At 42.7% G+C, this 16,053-nt stretch overlaps 1 protein-coding gene across 12 annotated transcripts in view; it reads right to left on the minus strand.

Annotated features, from left to right (window-relative positions):
* kiaa1109 (KIAA1109 ortholog) overlaps positions 1-16,053 on the minus strand; it is a 123,119-nt gene that overhangs the window by 37,107 nt on the left and 69,959 nt on the right. For 8 of the 12 annotated variants that reach the window (XM_046308936.1, XM_046308933.1, XM_046308934.1 and 5 more), the window contains exons 49-63: positions 12,224-12,317; positions 11,734-11,784; positions 11,018-11,224; positions 10,515-10,750; positions 6,458-6,702; positions 6,025-6,130; positions 5,833-5,930; positions 5,535-5,723; positions 5,232-5,400; positions 4,909-5,120; positions 3,187-3,270; positions 2,233-2,431; positions 1,839-1,898; positions 1,408-1,634; positions 849-1,037 (exon numbers count right to left, since the gene is read on the minus strand). In XM_046308936.1, coding sequence (XP_046164892.1) covers positions 849-1,037; positions 1,408-1,634; positions 1,839-1,898; positions 2,233-2,431; positions 3,187-3,270; positions 4,909-5,120; positions 5,232-5,400; positions 5,535-5,723; positions 5,833-5,930; positions 6,025-6,130; positions 6,458-6,702; positions 10,515-10,750; positions 11,018-11,224; positions 11,734-11,784; positions 12,224-12,317 — 2,366 coding nt within the window. The remainder of the gene's footprint in view (positions 1-848; positions 1,038-1,407; positions 1,635-1,838; positions 1,899-2,232; positions 2,432-3,186; positions 3,271-4,908; positions 5,121-5,231; positions 5,401-5,534; positions 5,724-5,832; positions 5,931-6,024; positions 6,131-6,457; positions 6,703-10,514; positions 10,751-11,017; positions 11,225-11,733; positions 11,785-12,223; positions 12,318-16,053) is intronic. The other 4 variants (XM_046308937.1, XM_046308935.1, XM_046308938.1 and 1 more) reach the window with 2 other exon arrangements.

A 16,053-nucleotide genomic window follows, 5' to 3' on the forward strand; every position in this document is an offset into this window, starting at 1 on the left:
ACACAACATGTGTAACCAGGTGAAAAGAGAACTAGAAGAGCCTAAACCCCAAAGAGTCAATTGCTAAGTGACCATATTATTTTTGCCATAGGGATGAGCATGGTTATTCGAATATCTGAACGGACGCTAGTTTTTGAATACTTGCGAGAGTATTCATAAACATAATAATACATCATAGTCCTATTTTAACAATGAAAAGGCGTTATTAAAATGAAATAAAAGTATATAAGTGACATTGCTACACACAAGGATATACCATGACATTTGACATTCTTAATTCAATAAAAACACATACTGTAGTCTACATGGGGTTTGTTGTTATTGTCAGCCAATCAAAGTGGCACTAGTCAGTGGCTCCATGTGTAGTAGCAAGCAGCGTAGGAGATCTCTAATCAACACAAAATGGAATTGAAATGGCAATTAAGTACAAGGAGCAACCATCGGCAATCATTAATCTGAATTAAGGACAGGAAGTGCAGCAAAATAGCCTCAATTTCTGCATGAAAGCAGAGCGGAACCTCTCCCCCAAGTCACGCAGGTTATGTATTTACATGCATTTCAACTATCCAGATATCCTCCAAAAATGTTATGATATTATTCTAATTGTGAACTTGATATTATTTGAATTGTGCCCATCCCTAGTTTGCCATCAGTTTGTTCTCCAAATACACAATTGCTACGAGCCCTCTGATATTATCACAATTCATTGAGTCACTTAGCAATTGAAATCCATTCTGCAGCTTGAAATCTGGACCATAGAGCCTTAATGTTACCCGTAGCGTGATTAACGGGCCCAGAAGGTAGGACAATAGAGAGTGGGGCAGTTGAGGATGGGCTACAGTACATACACATCCCCAGGATAGGGGTCTGGGAGCCCTGGCCATGTTCCCTCTGGATGGGGGAAGGGCATAGTCGTTTAGGTAGTCGCCTGGTACGGAGACACTCTGGACACTGGGGCTTTTCAGGCCCAGGATGCTGTTTACCAGCCGTGTCCTGAACGTGAGCCTAGGGCTGCTGCACTCTCCCTCTGGGCTCCCCTGCAATCAACGGGATGGATACGCCCAAGGCAAGGTTCAACTGGGTGCATGGACTAAGCAGCTTGGATAGCTTTTAGTGCTGTCACAGTGGTTGAACAGACATGCAGTTTTGACACTCAGTACTTTTTTACATTCTTGACACACAGTCAGGGATTTTACACACGCACACAGAGCTACTATAATCTCTTACACAATCATAGTGCTTTAACAGCCTCTTAAATCGTATTGTGGTAGTAGTGCACCAGAATCACAGGCATTAACAAACTCACAGCATACAAACACACTCAGAATTGTACAATTCACATGTTCAAAGTAATACACAAATGTTCAGTATTGTTATCATGGTTAGGGAAAGACTGAAAACACTGACCATATGGATGGTCGGCGACATGGTGTCGGCCTCATCCTCATCGGACAAATTGACCATGTTGATTGAGTTGAGGTCAGCGATGTCATCCACATCCTCCTCTCCCGTCAGCGAGGTCAGTGTGTTGCCTAGGGCGTTGAGACGCTTGCCAATGTTGGGGTCCATGTGGACGTCGATACCACACATTTTCCACAGCACGTTCAGCGCCCAGGTGCCTGCACTGCTGCTTTCTGATGGCCGCACAAGGAGGGAGGGAGAATATTATCCTACACTAAATCCATCTATCACTCACTAGAATACAAATATCTTGTTCAGAGAGAAGAAGAAAACAGCTGTGATACGTTTTGGATAAAAGCTTGACAACGTTCACAGTCAAACTAACCCCTTTCATAATATACACAAGGTTTGATGCCCATTAACTATGCAGTACCTACCTGCTGACAGCTGGCCTGTGGTTCTGGAGCACACTTCATATGTGCCATCTGGAACAACACCTACAAAATCAACACATTCAAATATTACATCAATAAGAGGACCGGCACAGTGTAGGGGACCACACTGTAGGAAGTTAGGCATATCTAGAGCTTAATTAGGGTGGTATATCAAAAGGTCTCTTTGGTACTCAATATATGGGTGAAGCTTTAGACTTTCCCTCTGTATTTTGAATGTACTTATTCTATATAAAGTCATGTTCTGATGTTAAACTTAAAAATGCAGCTTTTCCAGGCCCAGCTCTAAATATAGACAAGCCGTCTCATTTCCTGACTTCATGCATTTGCAATTCCATTCTGTATGTAAAAGCCAACATTTTGCGGTCCAATCACTCACAGGCGTTCATGATCATGTCTCCTCGGATCTCAGGCTTCCAGTCGTCCCAGGAGGTCTCAAAGCCCTCGGCGAAGCGGATGCAGAAGTTCTTGAAGTGGCCCTTGCTAACCAGAGACTCAGAGGAGCAGGCGGTGATCAGCGTGCTCTCGATGGTCAGCACCAGGGCAGAGCCCGTGTCAAAGTCAATGCTGTGGTTGGCCTGTGAGGATCGAGGTTTGAGGGTGGACGGGGCAGTAAGATTTAAAGTTAGGTTACCGGATAAGTCTAGCACAGGGATAACATTAAGGTTAACAGTCAGTCATGTGTTAGGAATAGGTGAAGGGTTACGGTAACATTTTATTTGACGGTCTGTTTATAAACATTAAATAGTTTGTTAAGAATTAAACTCAACACACTTAAGGACTGTTAGTTATCCATGCATCATATTATGATTAGAGGTGTTTGTAATAAATGAAATTCATGAAATTATATGAATTTATACACAGGTTTGCTGCTAGAAACCTAATAATGGTTTACTAATGGTTAAAAAGTATTTAATAATGGTTTATAAGCATATTGGCCAACCTGTAAATAAAGTATATTACTTAGGAACAGGAAATGTGCCTGTGTGTAATGTTGAAAAACACATTGGCTCCATGGAAAAATCCATTTAGTTGATGCATAGTTAATGCAGTTGTGACGTTGTACATGCCATAACACTCATGATAACAATAAAGTACCCGTGCCAATTGACCGTAACGGTGAGACATTCAACCAGTCAAACAATTTCAAGCTTCATTAAAGTTATGCCAGTTGTATCAATAAAATTGCTGGTTGCCTATAACCTGTTATGTCAGCATTGTGTCAAGATTGCATCACAAACATTTCTAACAGGTTGTTACAAGTAAAACAGTAATAAATCATTGAATAACATCACACAAGTGTTCACAAGAGATTGAATAGATTGTAAGTTACTTTTCGTGCATATTTTTGCGGGCCTACAGATCTGCTGGCCCCAGCTTCAGAGCGAATGCCTTCGAAACCTGGCATATGTCCTTTCTATGGAGATAAGAAACACAATTATAACTTTGACTAACTTGTAAGAGAAACAACCAGGGACTGTGGATGTAGTCATCAAATTCCAACTTTGATTACTCCTTTAACTATTTTCCACTATTAGTCAGTCATTCACCAATTCACAAATGAAATCTTTAGCATTTATGAAGACATTTACCTTGAATTAATTTAGCAATTTGTTGCTAATGCAAAGGAAACTGCACTGAAAAACCTTTCTCCACCATTCCCAATTGTATCTATTCAGCTACATACTAATGCAGCTAGCTACACTTTATTAGGTACACCACCCCTTTCACAAAAATGGTTTACTCCTATATACAGTGAGTCACGTGGCCGTGGCTTGCTGAGCAGGCAGACAGGCATCGAGGCATTCAGTTACTGTTTGAATGAACGTTAGAATGGGCAAAACGAGTGACCTAAGCGACTTTGAGCGTGGTTTGATCGTCGGTGCCAGGCGCGCCAGTTCCTTATCTCAGAAACGGCCCGCCTCCTGGGCTTTTCACGCACTACAGTGTCTATGGTTAGCTGAGAATGGTGAGACAAACAAAAAACATCCAGTTAGCATCAGTCCTATGGGTGCTTGTGATGACAGGTCTAAGGAAAACGGCTATCGCAGCATTCGACCACACAACGTTCCACTCCTATCAGCTAAAAACAAAAAGAAGTGGCTCCAGTGGGCATGCGATCACCAACACTGGACAATTGAGGAGTGGAAAAACATTGCCTGGTCCGATGAATCCCGGTTCTTGTAGCATCATGTTGATGGCAGAGAATTTGACATTAGCAGCATGAGTTCATCGCCCCATCCTGTCTGGTGTCAACGGTACAGGCTGGTGGCGGTGGTGTAATGGTGTGGGGAACGTTTTACTGGCACATGTTAGGTACCTTGATATCAATTGAGCATCAAGGGACCTAACATGTGAGTTTCCATGGCACAAAGAATTTAGGCTGTTCTGGAGGCAAGTGGGGTCCGACAGAGATAGGTGTACGTAATAAACTGTCCACTGCGTGTATATAACCAACTAAATTTTAATAAAGTCACTGAAGTTATTAAAAGTGACCAAATTCCTACTAGTATATATTCATTCTTCTATAGTTTGTTTTTATAATTGGTTCAAATGAACATTGTGACAAAAAATGGTTGTAAAAAAGAATAACACATTTGAGAAAACATTGAATCAGCTCTTTTGCGAACGAGATGACCCATGATTTGATGATTACTCACACTGTGTGCCACTTTCAGACAAGCACATTTCTTACAATTTAGCTCATATCAATGTAACACACAAACAGTTTCAGGACAAGGTCTGAAACAGAAAAACATAAACAAAATATGAGTCTATGGGTCAAAGACTAAATTTAACACCGTCAGGGTTGTTGTAGTAAAATACACAGTAATGTAATAACTATTATTTGTAATATGTAACTATTCTTAGTAAAATTGTGTGTCCAAGACGTGTGCCCTCTTTCTCTACAAGCCCCAACTTGCAACATTCATTAATATACAGTACTTAAAAAGTATATACCATTTTAACATGCCACATTGCAAAGGCTTTCTCCCGAAAACATTAGGGTGCAAAATAAAGGATCACGTTTTTAAGATCATCATTCTCCTCCTACCAGTGAGTTGTTAGTGATGGGCAAACAGATTCCAAGGTCGTTGACGGTGAGCTGTAGGAACAGGGTGCTGAAGGCCTGGGCTGAGGTCTGCTGGATGCCCGGCAGCTTGTCCACCACCTCCTTGGTGGCCATGTGGATGTCTTTGTTCAATGCCAGACGCTGCTCGTTCCAGTTATCGTAGGCCGCCTTGTAGTTCAGCCAGAAGAGTACAGCTGCAACGAGAAGGGAAACAGTGATGAAGTTTTCTATAACAATTTTCTTGGGGAGGTTATGCAATTTAGAGAATTAGATTCCGAGAATCTGAAAACTTATTAAGGCCTGACCTCTGTCAAAGGCCACAGGCTGAGCAAAGACGATTGGCCGGTTGAGAGTGATGAGTACTGCCTCTTTGTCTGAGGAGCCACTGATCTCCTCCTGAAGGGCGTTCCGTAAGCCAATACGAGTGCGGAAGTAGGCCACCTGGTGGAAGTCTGAACCCGCCTCCTCGTACACCTGTGGAATAAATAAATAGTTATATCTCACAAAACAGGGGCAGACACAATACTTTATTGATCCTCAAAAGGAGGAATCTGATTGCAGCAGCTAATTGAAACAAACACAACCTATATTAATTCGCTGTAGCCTACCTGATGTTTGACTATTTGGCCCAGGGCGAGGTTCAGATCCACTTGGCACTTCCCAAACAATTTGAGGTAACTGCTGCTGCCGCCGGGCTGGGCTTTACATTGGATCCTGTTGGAAAGCTCCAGCTCTATCAGCCCTGTCTCGAAGCGCACCGCTCTCATGGATGGAGTGGTGGCTGTCATCTGGATCCCCTGCAAACCACAAGAATTCAGGAAAAAGTCATCAGTTTCATTCCCGTACTCAAGCAATAAGTAACAAGAATGTAAACTGCAGCACATTCCTTGTTTTAAATACTGGTACCTTAAACATCAGACTGAGTGAGTAGAGCAAAATCTTGGGCTTGTCAGCGTCTGTTGAGATGTCGTGCTCATTCCACAGAGGGATGGGCTGCTCTCCTCCTGCATAGACAAACATTTAACCCAAAGGGTCTAAGCAAAATACTGAAACACAACAACAACTTTCAATGTCCTTGTGTAATACAGCGGGTCAGACCTGATACTTTCTGGATGACCTCATTGACTTCCTTCATGAAAACCTTCTGCAGGAACACCAGGTGGTTCAGGAGGTCCGTGGTGAGGTTGTGCTCAAAAGAACCAATCTACGTGAAGGGGGATTGAAATGAATGAAAATAACAGAAAGGCACACGGACTGAATATGCTGCCAATTACCACTTTATATACAATGTTTCGATTCACAAGTATCTTCGTCAGGTCGAACGGACTGAGTACTCACATCCACAAATAAATACAAATTTCACCTCGCATGAGCATTACGCGCGACGCCAATTTAAATCTAGCTCAAATAATATCCAAACAAATGAACAAACAATCAAAATAGAACAAAACCGTGTTGACATATATTTTATATTAATAAAAGGTATATTCTGCAATACCGGAGCTACTCTACTTGAATATGGCAGCCTCACCTCAGCCACACAGCGCAGGTAATTCCCCTGGAGGTAGTTGCCCTGCTTCATGGGGATTGGGAAGTCGTCAGTAAAATCCGAGTGGCCCTCGTGGTCCTCCATTATGTATTCTCCAGACATGGTGACTGGCGGAAGGTTGAGGTTGGCTGAGGGTGGCATGGTGGACATGGTGTCCACCGGGGACACCTTGGACTGGAAACACAGCTTGTGGTTGGGCAGCTCAAACGTGAACCGTGTCTGGGCTCCTGCAGAGAACAATGAGTTTATCAATCCACTCAGAATTAAATTAAGATGCATTGTCAGACCACAAATAATACGATCCTCATAATACAAGTACAATATCCCATTACCCCAGTCGGAGGTTAAAGCTGGGTGCTAACTACTGTGCCTTCAAAAAGTATTCATAGCCCTTGACTTATTCCACATTTTTTTGTTACAGCCCAATTTCAAAATGGATTAAATAGATTCTCTCAACCATCTACACACAATACCCCATGTTTTTATAAATTTTTACACATTTATTGAAATGAAATACAGAAATATCTCATTTACATAAGTATTCATACCCTGAATCAATACTTTGTAGAAGAACCTATGGCAGAGTTTACAGCTTGGGTATGTCTGTATCAGCTTTGCACATCTGGATTTGGGGATTTTCTCCCATTCTTCCCTTTAGATTTTCTCGAACTCTGTTAAATTAGATGGGGAGCGGGAGTGAACAGCAATCTTCAAGTCTTTCCACAGATTTTCAATGGGATTCAAGTGCCTTTTTGCAAACTCAAGGCATGCTGTCATGTTCCTTTTTCTAATCTCCATCTGGAAACTCTCCAATAAAGCCCAGATTGGTGAAGTTCTGTAGAGACTGTTGCCCTTCTGGCATGTTCGCCCATCTCAGCCAAGGAACTCTGTAGTTCTGTCAGAGTGGTCATTAGGTTCTCAGTCACCTCCCTGACCAAGGTCCTTCTTGCCCGGTTGCTCAGTTTGGTCAGATGGCCAGCCTTTGGCAGAGTCTTTTTCCATTTCCCAATGATAGAGACCACTGTGCTCTTGGAAACTTACAACACTCTAGAAATGTTTTTATACCATTCCCCAGATACACTACATGGCCAAAAGTATGTGGACTCCAATTCAGATTAGTGGATTTGGCTATATTTCAGTCACACTCGTGGCTGACAGGTGTATAGAATTGAGCACACAGCCATGGAATCTCCAAAGACAAACATTGGTAGTACAATGGCCCGTACTGAAGAGCTCAGTGACTGACTTTCAACGTGGCACCGTCATAGGATGCCACCTTTCCAACAATCTGGGTTTGGCAGATGTCAGGGGAACACTACCTTCCCCAAAGCATAGTGCCAACTGTAAAGTTAGGTGGAGGAGGAATAATGGGGATATTTTTCATGATTCGGGCTCGATCCCTTAGTTCCAGTGAAGGAAAATCTTAACGTTACAGCATACAAAGACATTCTAGATTATTTCTTGTTTCAGCCTGACAATAGCCCTACGCACAAAGCAAGGTCCATACAGAAATGGTTTGTCAAGATCAGTGTAGAAGATATCTTGACTAGCCTGCACAGAGCCCTGATCTCAACCCCATCAAATACATTTGGGAAGAATTGGAACACCGACTGTGAGCCAGGACTAATCGCGCATCATCAGTACCTAATGTCACCGATCCTCGTGGCTGAATGGAAACAAGTCCCCGCAGCAATGTTACAACATCTAGTAGAAAGCCTTCCCAGAAGAGTGGAGTCTGTTATAGCAGCAAAGGAGGGACCAACTCCATATTAATGCCCATGATGTTGGAATGAGATGTTCGACGAGGCATGTACATGTAGTGTACATGCCTCATAACAATTATATCTTGGAGATCCAAGGACAGTTCCTTGGACTTCAGTGTATAGTTTCTGATCTGACACGCACTGGCAACTGTGGGCCCTTATACAGACAGGTGTGCTTCTTTCTAATTGTCAAAACAATTGTAATCAAATTGTAGTGACATCTCAAGGATGATCAAAGGAAATTGGATGCACATGAGCTTCATTTGGAGTGTCATAGCAAAGGGGTACGAATACTTACAGTACCAGTCAAAAGTTTGGACACACCTACTCATTCCAGGGATTTTCTTTATTTGTACTATTTTCTACATTGTAGAATAATAAAGTTCAAAACTATGAAAAAACACATATGAAATCATGTACTAACCCAAAAAATGTTAAACAAATATATAAATATTTTATATTTGAAATTCTTCAAATTAGCTACCATTTGCCTTGATGACAGCTTTGCACACTCTTGTCATTCTCTCAACCAGCTTCACCTGGAATGCATTTCAATTAACAGGTGTGCCTTGTTAAAAATTAATATTTGGAATTTCTTTCCTTCCTAATGAGTTTGAGCCAATCAGTTGTGTTGTGACAAGGTAGGTGTGGTATACAGAAGATAGCCCTATTTGGTAAAAGACCAAGTCAATATTATGGCAAGAACAGTTCAAATAAGCAAAGAGAAATTACAGTCCATAATCATTTTAAGACATGAAGGTCAGTCAATATGGAACATTTCAAGAACTTTGAGTTTCTTCAAATGCAGTAGAGAAAAAGCATGAAGCGCTATGATTAAATTGGCTCTCATGAGGACCGCCATAGGAAAGGAAGACCCAGAGTTACCCCTGCAGCAGAGGATAAGTTCAAAAGAGTTACCAGCCTCAGAAATCAGCAATTAACTGCACCTCAGATTGCAGCCCTAAAAAAATCTTCAGAGTTCAAGTAACAGTGGACTCCCGAGTGACACAGTGGTCTAAGGCACTGCATGTCAGTGCTAGAGGCGTCACTACAGACACCCTGGTTCGAATCCAGGCTGTATCACAACGGGCTGTGATTGGGAGTCCCATAGTGCGGCGCACAATTGGCCCAGCATCGTCTGGGTTTGGCCGGTGTAGGCCGTCATTGTAAATAAGAATGTATTTTTAACTGACTTGCCTAGTTAAATAAAGATTTTTTAAAATACAAAAATAAAAATACTAATAATAAAAATAAAAACTGACATCAACATCAACTGTTCAGAGGAGACTGTGTGAATCAGGCCTTCGTGGCTGAATTGCTGAAAATAAACCACTACAAATGTACACCAATAAGAAGAAGAGACTTGCTTGGGCCAAGAAACACGAGCAATGGACTGATGTAAATCTGTCCTTTGGGCTGATGAGTCCAAATTTGAGATTTTTGGTTCTAACCGCCATGCCTTTGTGAGAGACAGAGTAGGTGAACGGATGATCTCCGCATGTGTGGTTCCCACCATGAAGCATAGAGGTGTGAAGGTGTGGGGTTGCTTTGCTGGTGACACAGTCTGTGATTCATTTAGAATACAAATAACACTTTACCAGCATGGCTACAACAGCATTCTGCAGCGATACGCCATCCCATCTGGTTTGCGCTTAGTGGGATTATACTTTATTTTTCAACAGGAGAATGACCCAAAACACACCTCCAGGCTGTGTATGGGCTATTTGACCAAGAAGGAGAGTTTATGGAGTGCTGCATCAGATGACCTGGCCTCCACAATCACCCGACCTCAAGCCAATTGAGATGGTTTGTGATGAGTTGGACCGCAGAGTGAAGGAAAAGCAGCCAACAAGTGCTCAGCATATGTGGGAACTCCTTCAAGACTGTTGGAAAAGCATTCCAGGTGAAGCTGGTTGAGAGAATGCCAAGAGTGTGCAAAGCTGTCATCAAGGCAAAGGGTGACTACATTGAAGAATCTCAAATATATTTTTGCATACATATACTTTTTTGGTTACTACATGTGTTATGTCATAGTTTTGATGTCTTCACTATTATTCTACAATGTAGAAAATAGTAAATATAAGGGTGGTGTGTCCAAACTTTTTACTGGTACTGTAATTGAGATATTTCTTAATTTAATTTTCAGTAATATTGCAAACATTTCTAAAAACATGTTTGAACTTTTTCAAATATTTTTAATACATTTTTAATTCAGGCTGTAACAACAAAATCTGGAATAAATCAAGGGGTATGAATACTTTCTGAAGGCACTGTACCTGTCATGCCGTGACTCTTCATGCGGCCCATCTTGTACTCAGCCTTGAGGGAGGGCAAAAGGGCTGCTCCTATGGTGATGCCGTCCATCATAGCGCTGAACTTGAGGACGATGGGCTTCTTCTCAAGACCCTCTGGCAGCTGGGGGAACTCATTGGCCTCCACCGGGGTCTGGTTGATGCTGGACGCCTTGTCAGAGGGCTGAGGGGTGGGGGTGTCTTCCCTGTTGGGGGGTGACCTAAAAGAAATAACATAGTTCAGGATGAAGATGTTTTGCTTAGTCCATGAAGGAAATTCAGAGGAAAGAAAATGGTTCTCTCACTGAAATGCTTTCCTGTCATACTAGACACATAGGTGAGGACCACACTGAGCATGCAGTTCTGCCTACCCAGCCCCAGATCTTGGGAGGGGCTCACCTAGGAGATACCTATAGATTTCAATGGGACTCAAAGTTTAAATAATACAATATCCTGTGAATAATACAACAATTTCCTCCTAGACTCACACGTTGGACGGCTGGCGGATGAGGTCGGAGATCTGCTTTGAGAGCTGATGGGAGCTACGGACCATCATGCTGTGCAGTGTGGCTGGGTGCTGGGGGATGTTGATCATGATGGCGCCCACCTTGAACACAGCTGCATTGTTGGTCTTCAGGCCCCTCTGAGCGCTGTACAGGGCCTGGGATTTAGCTACGTTGCATTTCACAACCGTTCTGGAAAGGGCAGAGTAGAGTGTCAGCGATTATAATATGACTGTTTGACAACAGCTTAAGACAGGACAACATCTATAGAACAACAATGTACAAAAAGTGTTTGGGTCATTTTTGTTAGACAGCAGGCATACTACACACTAAGAAGCACATAACGACATCCATGTTATGGGGGCATAAGAATGACAGGGTTTTATAGGCTCTTCCATTACGTTGCCAAAAAAATCAACAATAAATTAGATCACGATTACAGGATGAATCTCTGCGATATAGCTGATCTATAAAGATAATCTATCCGCTACACACATGAAGGAAGGAACACAGAAACAGGAGAAAAGGACAGTGGGGGATTACCAATCTAACATGATGAAGGACAATAACACAGCTAGAGCTGTACACTGAAGAAACACTGCGTTACCACAGACTCCAGACAAAATGAAAGTTGTGTTTTAACTAGGTACTACTGTGGCATTGCTATGATGTGCCAAGGTGCAGTAGTTATAAACACATACAGAAACTCTTGTTTGGCTGTGCTGGTAGGAGATGTGGGGAAATCCTCCAGTCTATGTAAAATGATGGAAGAGAAAGCAGGGAAAGTAAAAAAAGAGAGCAAATGAAAAATTGAGTATTCACGCAGAGATACTGACAACAGACTAGATTAGAATATCTATCCACCTTCCTTCGTCTGCTAAAAGTACTTCCAGTGATGCCAGCAGAATATTTGCAGTAATTTGAATATTTATAGGATTTGATTACTGTGAAGTAACTGTAGGAATAACTAACACAGTATGTTGACATGCAATCAATGGCACAGTGGGGTAGGAAATTAAAACGTTCCTTATAATTATTTTTTACAAGTTATCAAAATGACAGGCAAATGAACTAGAAAGGTTATTTTAGGTCTTACAATTCACAGAGACCTAATGCACACTATCAAACTTCAAACCTCAATACAAAAATGCAAATGAAGCAGCTATGTGCCTACATTTGAGCAGTACTTACTGAATGTCTGGTGTTATACCCTCCAGGAGCACAATGTTAACTCCTCCTATGTGGGCTGATGCACAAGTTTCTGTCATCTTCTGGTGCAGTATGTCTGAAAACAGATTTTGGAGATATCATCCAGATATGGTACTGCAACATGTAATACAAAGAGGCAGTGTATTGAACTAGTGAAGTAAACCAAGAGCTAATGGTGCGCCGGTCACTGGTTTGTTCACCCGCGCCGGAACGCAATTGTTAATAACCGATCTGCTCCCTCCCGACTATATGTGATAAAGTGAAAATCTGAGGCTCGCACCCGACCATAACTTGCTAACATAGAAAATGCGCTGTAGTCTACAGTCAGAGACAACGTAACCATTTTTGACAGGGGATGCACGATTTTATTTGCCTGATTTAGACATGTTTCTGTTTATAATTTCAGACATTTTGATAGGCTATTTGTTTGTCAACTTGTCTACAATTAGATACAAGCAGCTTATCTTCTGTCATTATAGGTTGACCTAGAAGACTATATAAACCCTTGCTCACCAGAACAATGCCATAAATCGGTAGAATGAATATGCTTCAATTCAGTTGACATCGGTAAAGTTCTCTGGCATGCTTCTTCCGCGGCGCAAAGACATTCAGGGACCGGGGAGAAAATGCAATAACAAAAACAATAACGAGCTAACTTCGCATTCTCTCGCGATGCAGAAAAAAAGAGAACATATTTCTCTAGTCCTGTTCCCGAGTCCAAATTTAGCCTACATTTGGTATATAATTTTACTGCAAGAAATGCTTAATTCTGCAGGAGTTAACATTAAGGCTATGTCAGAGGTTATAGCCCTACAGTTACAGTCCAGATTTCAGTTTCAATTTAACCGATCTGAACAGCAGGCTACAGTTCCCTTGTCGTGCCATAGGCCTATTTGAAGTCCCCATCGTGTGACTGTTGAATTTGTATAGATTCTCACAATCACACATAACATAGCCGGCGATACTATCATCCTTTTTTACCATGTTAACAAATCTTTCCTAAACATGACTTTTCTGGCCCTCCCTTCTCTTTATTTCGCAACTTTTCTCTTATTGAATTCAACTCTGACATTGTCCTTTTTTCCTCTGTGGATCGACATTTACTTTTTATGCCCGTTCCCAAAAGCATTTGGCAATTGGTGTAGGCTAATTGGCACACGTACAATTAGGCCCTGAAGCTTAGACTTACGCTCTAATGTCAGATAGCCTAAAATAATGAAAGAAAAACCTCAATGTATCAAATCAAATCAAATTTTATTGGTCACATACACATGGTTAGCAGATGTTAATAGGAGTGCAGCGAAATGGTTGTGCTTCTAGTTCTGACCATGCAGTAAAATCTAACAAGTAATCTAACAATTTCACAACTACCTTTTACACACAAGTGTAAAGGAATGATTAAGAAAACGTACATATAAATATATGGATGAGCGATGACCGAACGGCACAGGCAAGATGCAGTAGATGGTATAGAGTACAGTATATACATATGAGATGAGTAATGTAGGGTATGTAAACATGATATAAAGTGGTATTATTTGAAGTGACTTGTGATACATTTATTACATCCAAATGTTAATTATAAAAGTGGCTAGAGAGTGAGTCTGTATGTTGGCAGCAGCCACTCACTGTTAGTGATGGCTGTTTAACAGTCTGATGGACTTGAGATAAAATATGTTTTTCAGTCTCTCGGTCCCAGCTTTGATGCACCTGTACTGACCTCACCTTCTGGATGATAGCGGGGTGAACAGGCAGTGGCTCAGGTGGCTGTTGTCCTTGATGATCTTTTTGGCCTTCCTGTGACATCGGGTGGTGGTGTCCTGGAAAGCAGGTAGTTTGCCCCCGGTGATGCGTTGTGCAGACCTCACTACCCAATCCTTACGGTTGTGGGTGGAGCAGTTGCTGTACCAGGCGGTGATACAGCCCGACAGGATGCTCTCGATTGTGCATCTGTAAAAGTTTGTGAGTGTTTTTCTTGACAAGCCAAATTTCTTCAGCCTCCTGAGGTTGAAGAGGCGCTGATGTGCCTTCTTCACCACGCTGTCTGTGTGGGTGGAACATTTCAGTTAGTCCGTGATGTGTACGCCGAGGAACTTAAAAAACTTTCCACCTTCTCCACTACTGTCCCGTCGATGTGGATAGGGGGGGGGGGGTGAACCCTCTGCTGTTTACGATCATCTCCTTTGTTTTGTTGTCGTTGAGCGTGAGGTTATTTTCCTGACATCACACTCCGAGGGCCCTCACCTCCTCCCTGTAGGCTGTCTCGTCATTGTTGGTAATCAAGCCTACCACTGTAGTGCCATCTGCAAACTTGATGATTGAATTGGAGGCGTGCATGGCCATGCAGTCATGGGTGAACAAGGAGTACAGGAGAGGGCTGAGAACACACCATTGTGGGGCATCGGTGTTGAGGATCAGCGGGGTGGAGATGTTGTTTCCTACCCTCACCACCTGGGGGTGGCCTGTCAGAATGTCCAGGACCCAGTTTCACACGGCGGGGTCGAGAACCAGGGTCTCGAGCTTAATGACGCGTTTGGAGGGTACTATGTAAGTCGCTCTGGATAAGAGCGTCTGCTAAATGACTTAAATGTAAATGTGTTAAATCTGAGCTGTAATCGATGAAAAGCATTCTTACATAGGTATTCCTCTTGTCCAGATGGGTTATGGCAGTGTGGGTGCGATTGCATCGTCTGTGGACCTATTGGGGCGGTAAGCAAATTGGAGTGGGTCTAGGGTGTCAGGTAGAGTGGAGGTGATATGATCCTTGACTAGTCTCTCAAAGCACTTCATGATGACGTAAGTGGGGCTGTGGGGCAACAGTGGTTTAGCTCCGTTACCTTAGCTTTCTTGGGAACAGGAACAATGGTGGCCCTCTTGAAGCATGTGGGAACAGCAGACTGGGATAGGGTTGATTGAATATGTCCGTAAACACACCAGCCAGCTGGTCTGCGCATGCTCTGAGGACGTGGCTGGGGATGCCATCTGGGCCGGCAGCCCTGCGAGGGTTAACACGTTTATATGTTTTACTCACGTTGGCTGCGGTGAAGGAGAGCCCGCAGGTTTTGGTAGCGGGCCGTGTCAGTGGCACTGTATTGTTCTCAAAGCAAAGAAGTTGTTTATTTTGTCTGGCAGCAAGACATCGGTGTCCGTGACGGGGCTGGTTTTCTTTTTGTAGTCCGTTATTGACTGTAGACCCTGCCACATACGTCTCGTGTCTGAGCCGTTGAATTCCGACTCTACTTTGTCTCTATATTGACACTTAGCTTGTTTGATTGCCTTGCAGAGGAAATAGCTACACTGTTTGTATTCAGTCATGTTTCCAGTCGCCTTACCATGATTAAAAGCAGTGGTTCGCACTTTCAGTTTTGCACGAATGCTGCCATCAATCCACAGTTTCTGGTTGGGGAAGGATTTAATAGTCACCGTAGGTACCACATCACCGATGCACTTGCTAATAAACTCGCTCACCGAATCAGCGTATACATCAATGTTATTATCTGATGCTATCCGGAACATATCCCAGTCCACGTGATCGAAGCAATCTTGAAGCGTGGAATCAGATTGGTCGGACCAGCGTTGAACAAATCTGAGCACGGGCGTTTCCTGTTTTAGTCTCCGTCTATAGGCTGGGAGCAACAAAATGGAGTCGTGGTCAGATTTGCCGAAAGGAGGGCGAGGGAGAGCTTTGTATGCGTTGCGGAAATTAGAGTAGCAATGATCCAGAGTGTTGCCAGCCCGGGTCACGCATTCAATAGGAGCCTTGTTTTCAGATTAGCCTTGTTAAAATCCCCAGCTACAATAAATGCAGCCTC

This window comes from Oncorhynchus gorbuscha, linkage group LG17 (assembly GCF_021184085.1).
Source record: "Oncorhynchus gorbuscha isolate QuinsamMale2020 ecotype Even-year linkage group LG17, OgorEven_v1.0, whole genome shotgun sequence".
Taxonomy (NCBI): domain Eukaryota; kingdom Metazoa; phylum Chordata; class Actinopteri; order Salmoniformes; family Salmonidae; genus Oncorhynchus; species Oncorhynchus gorbuscha.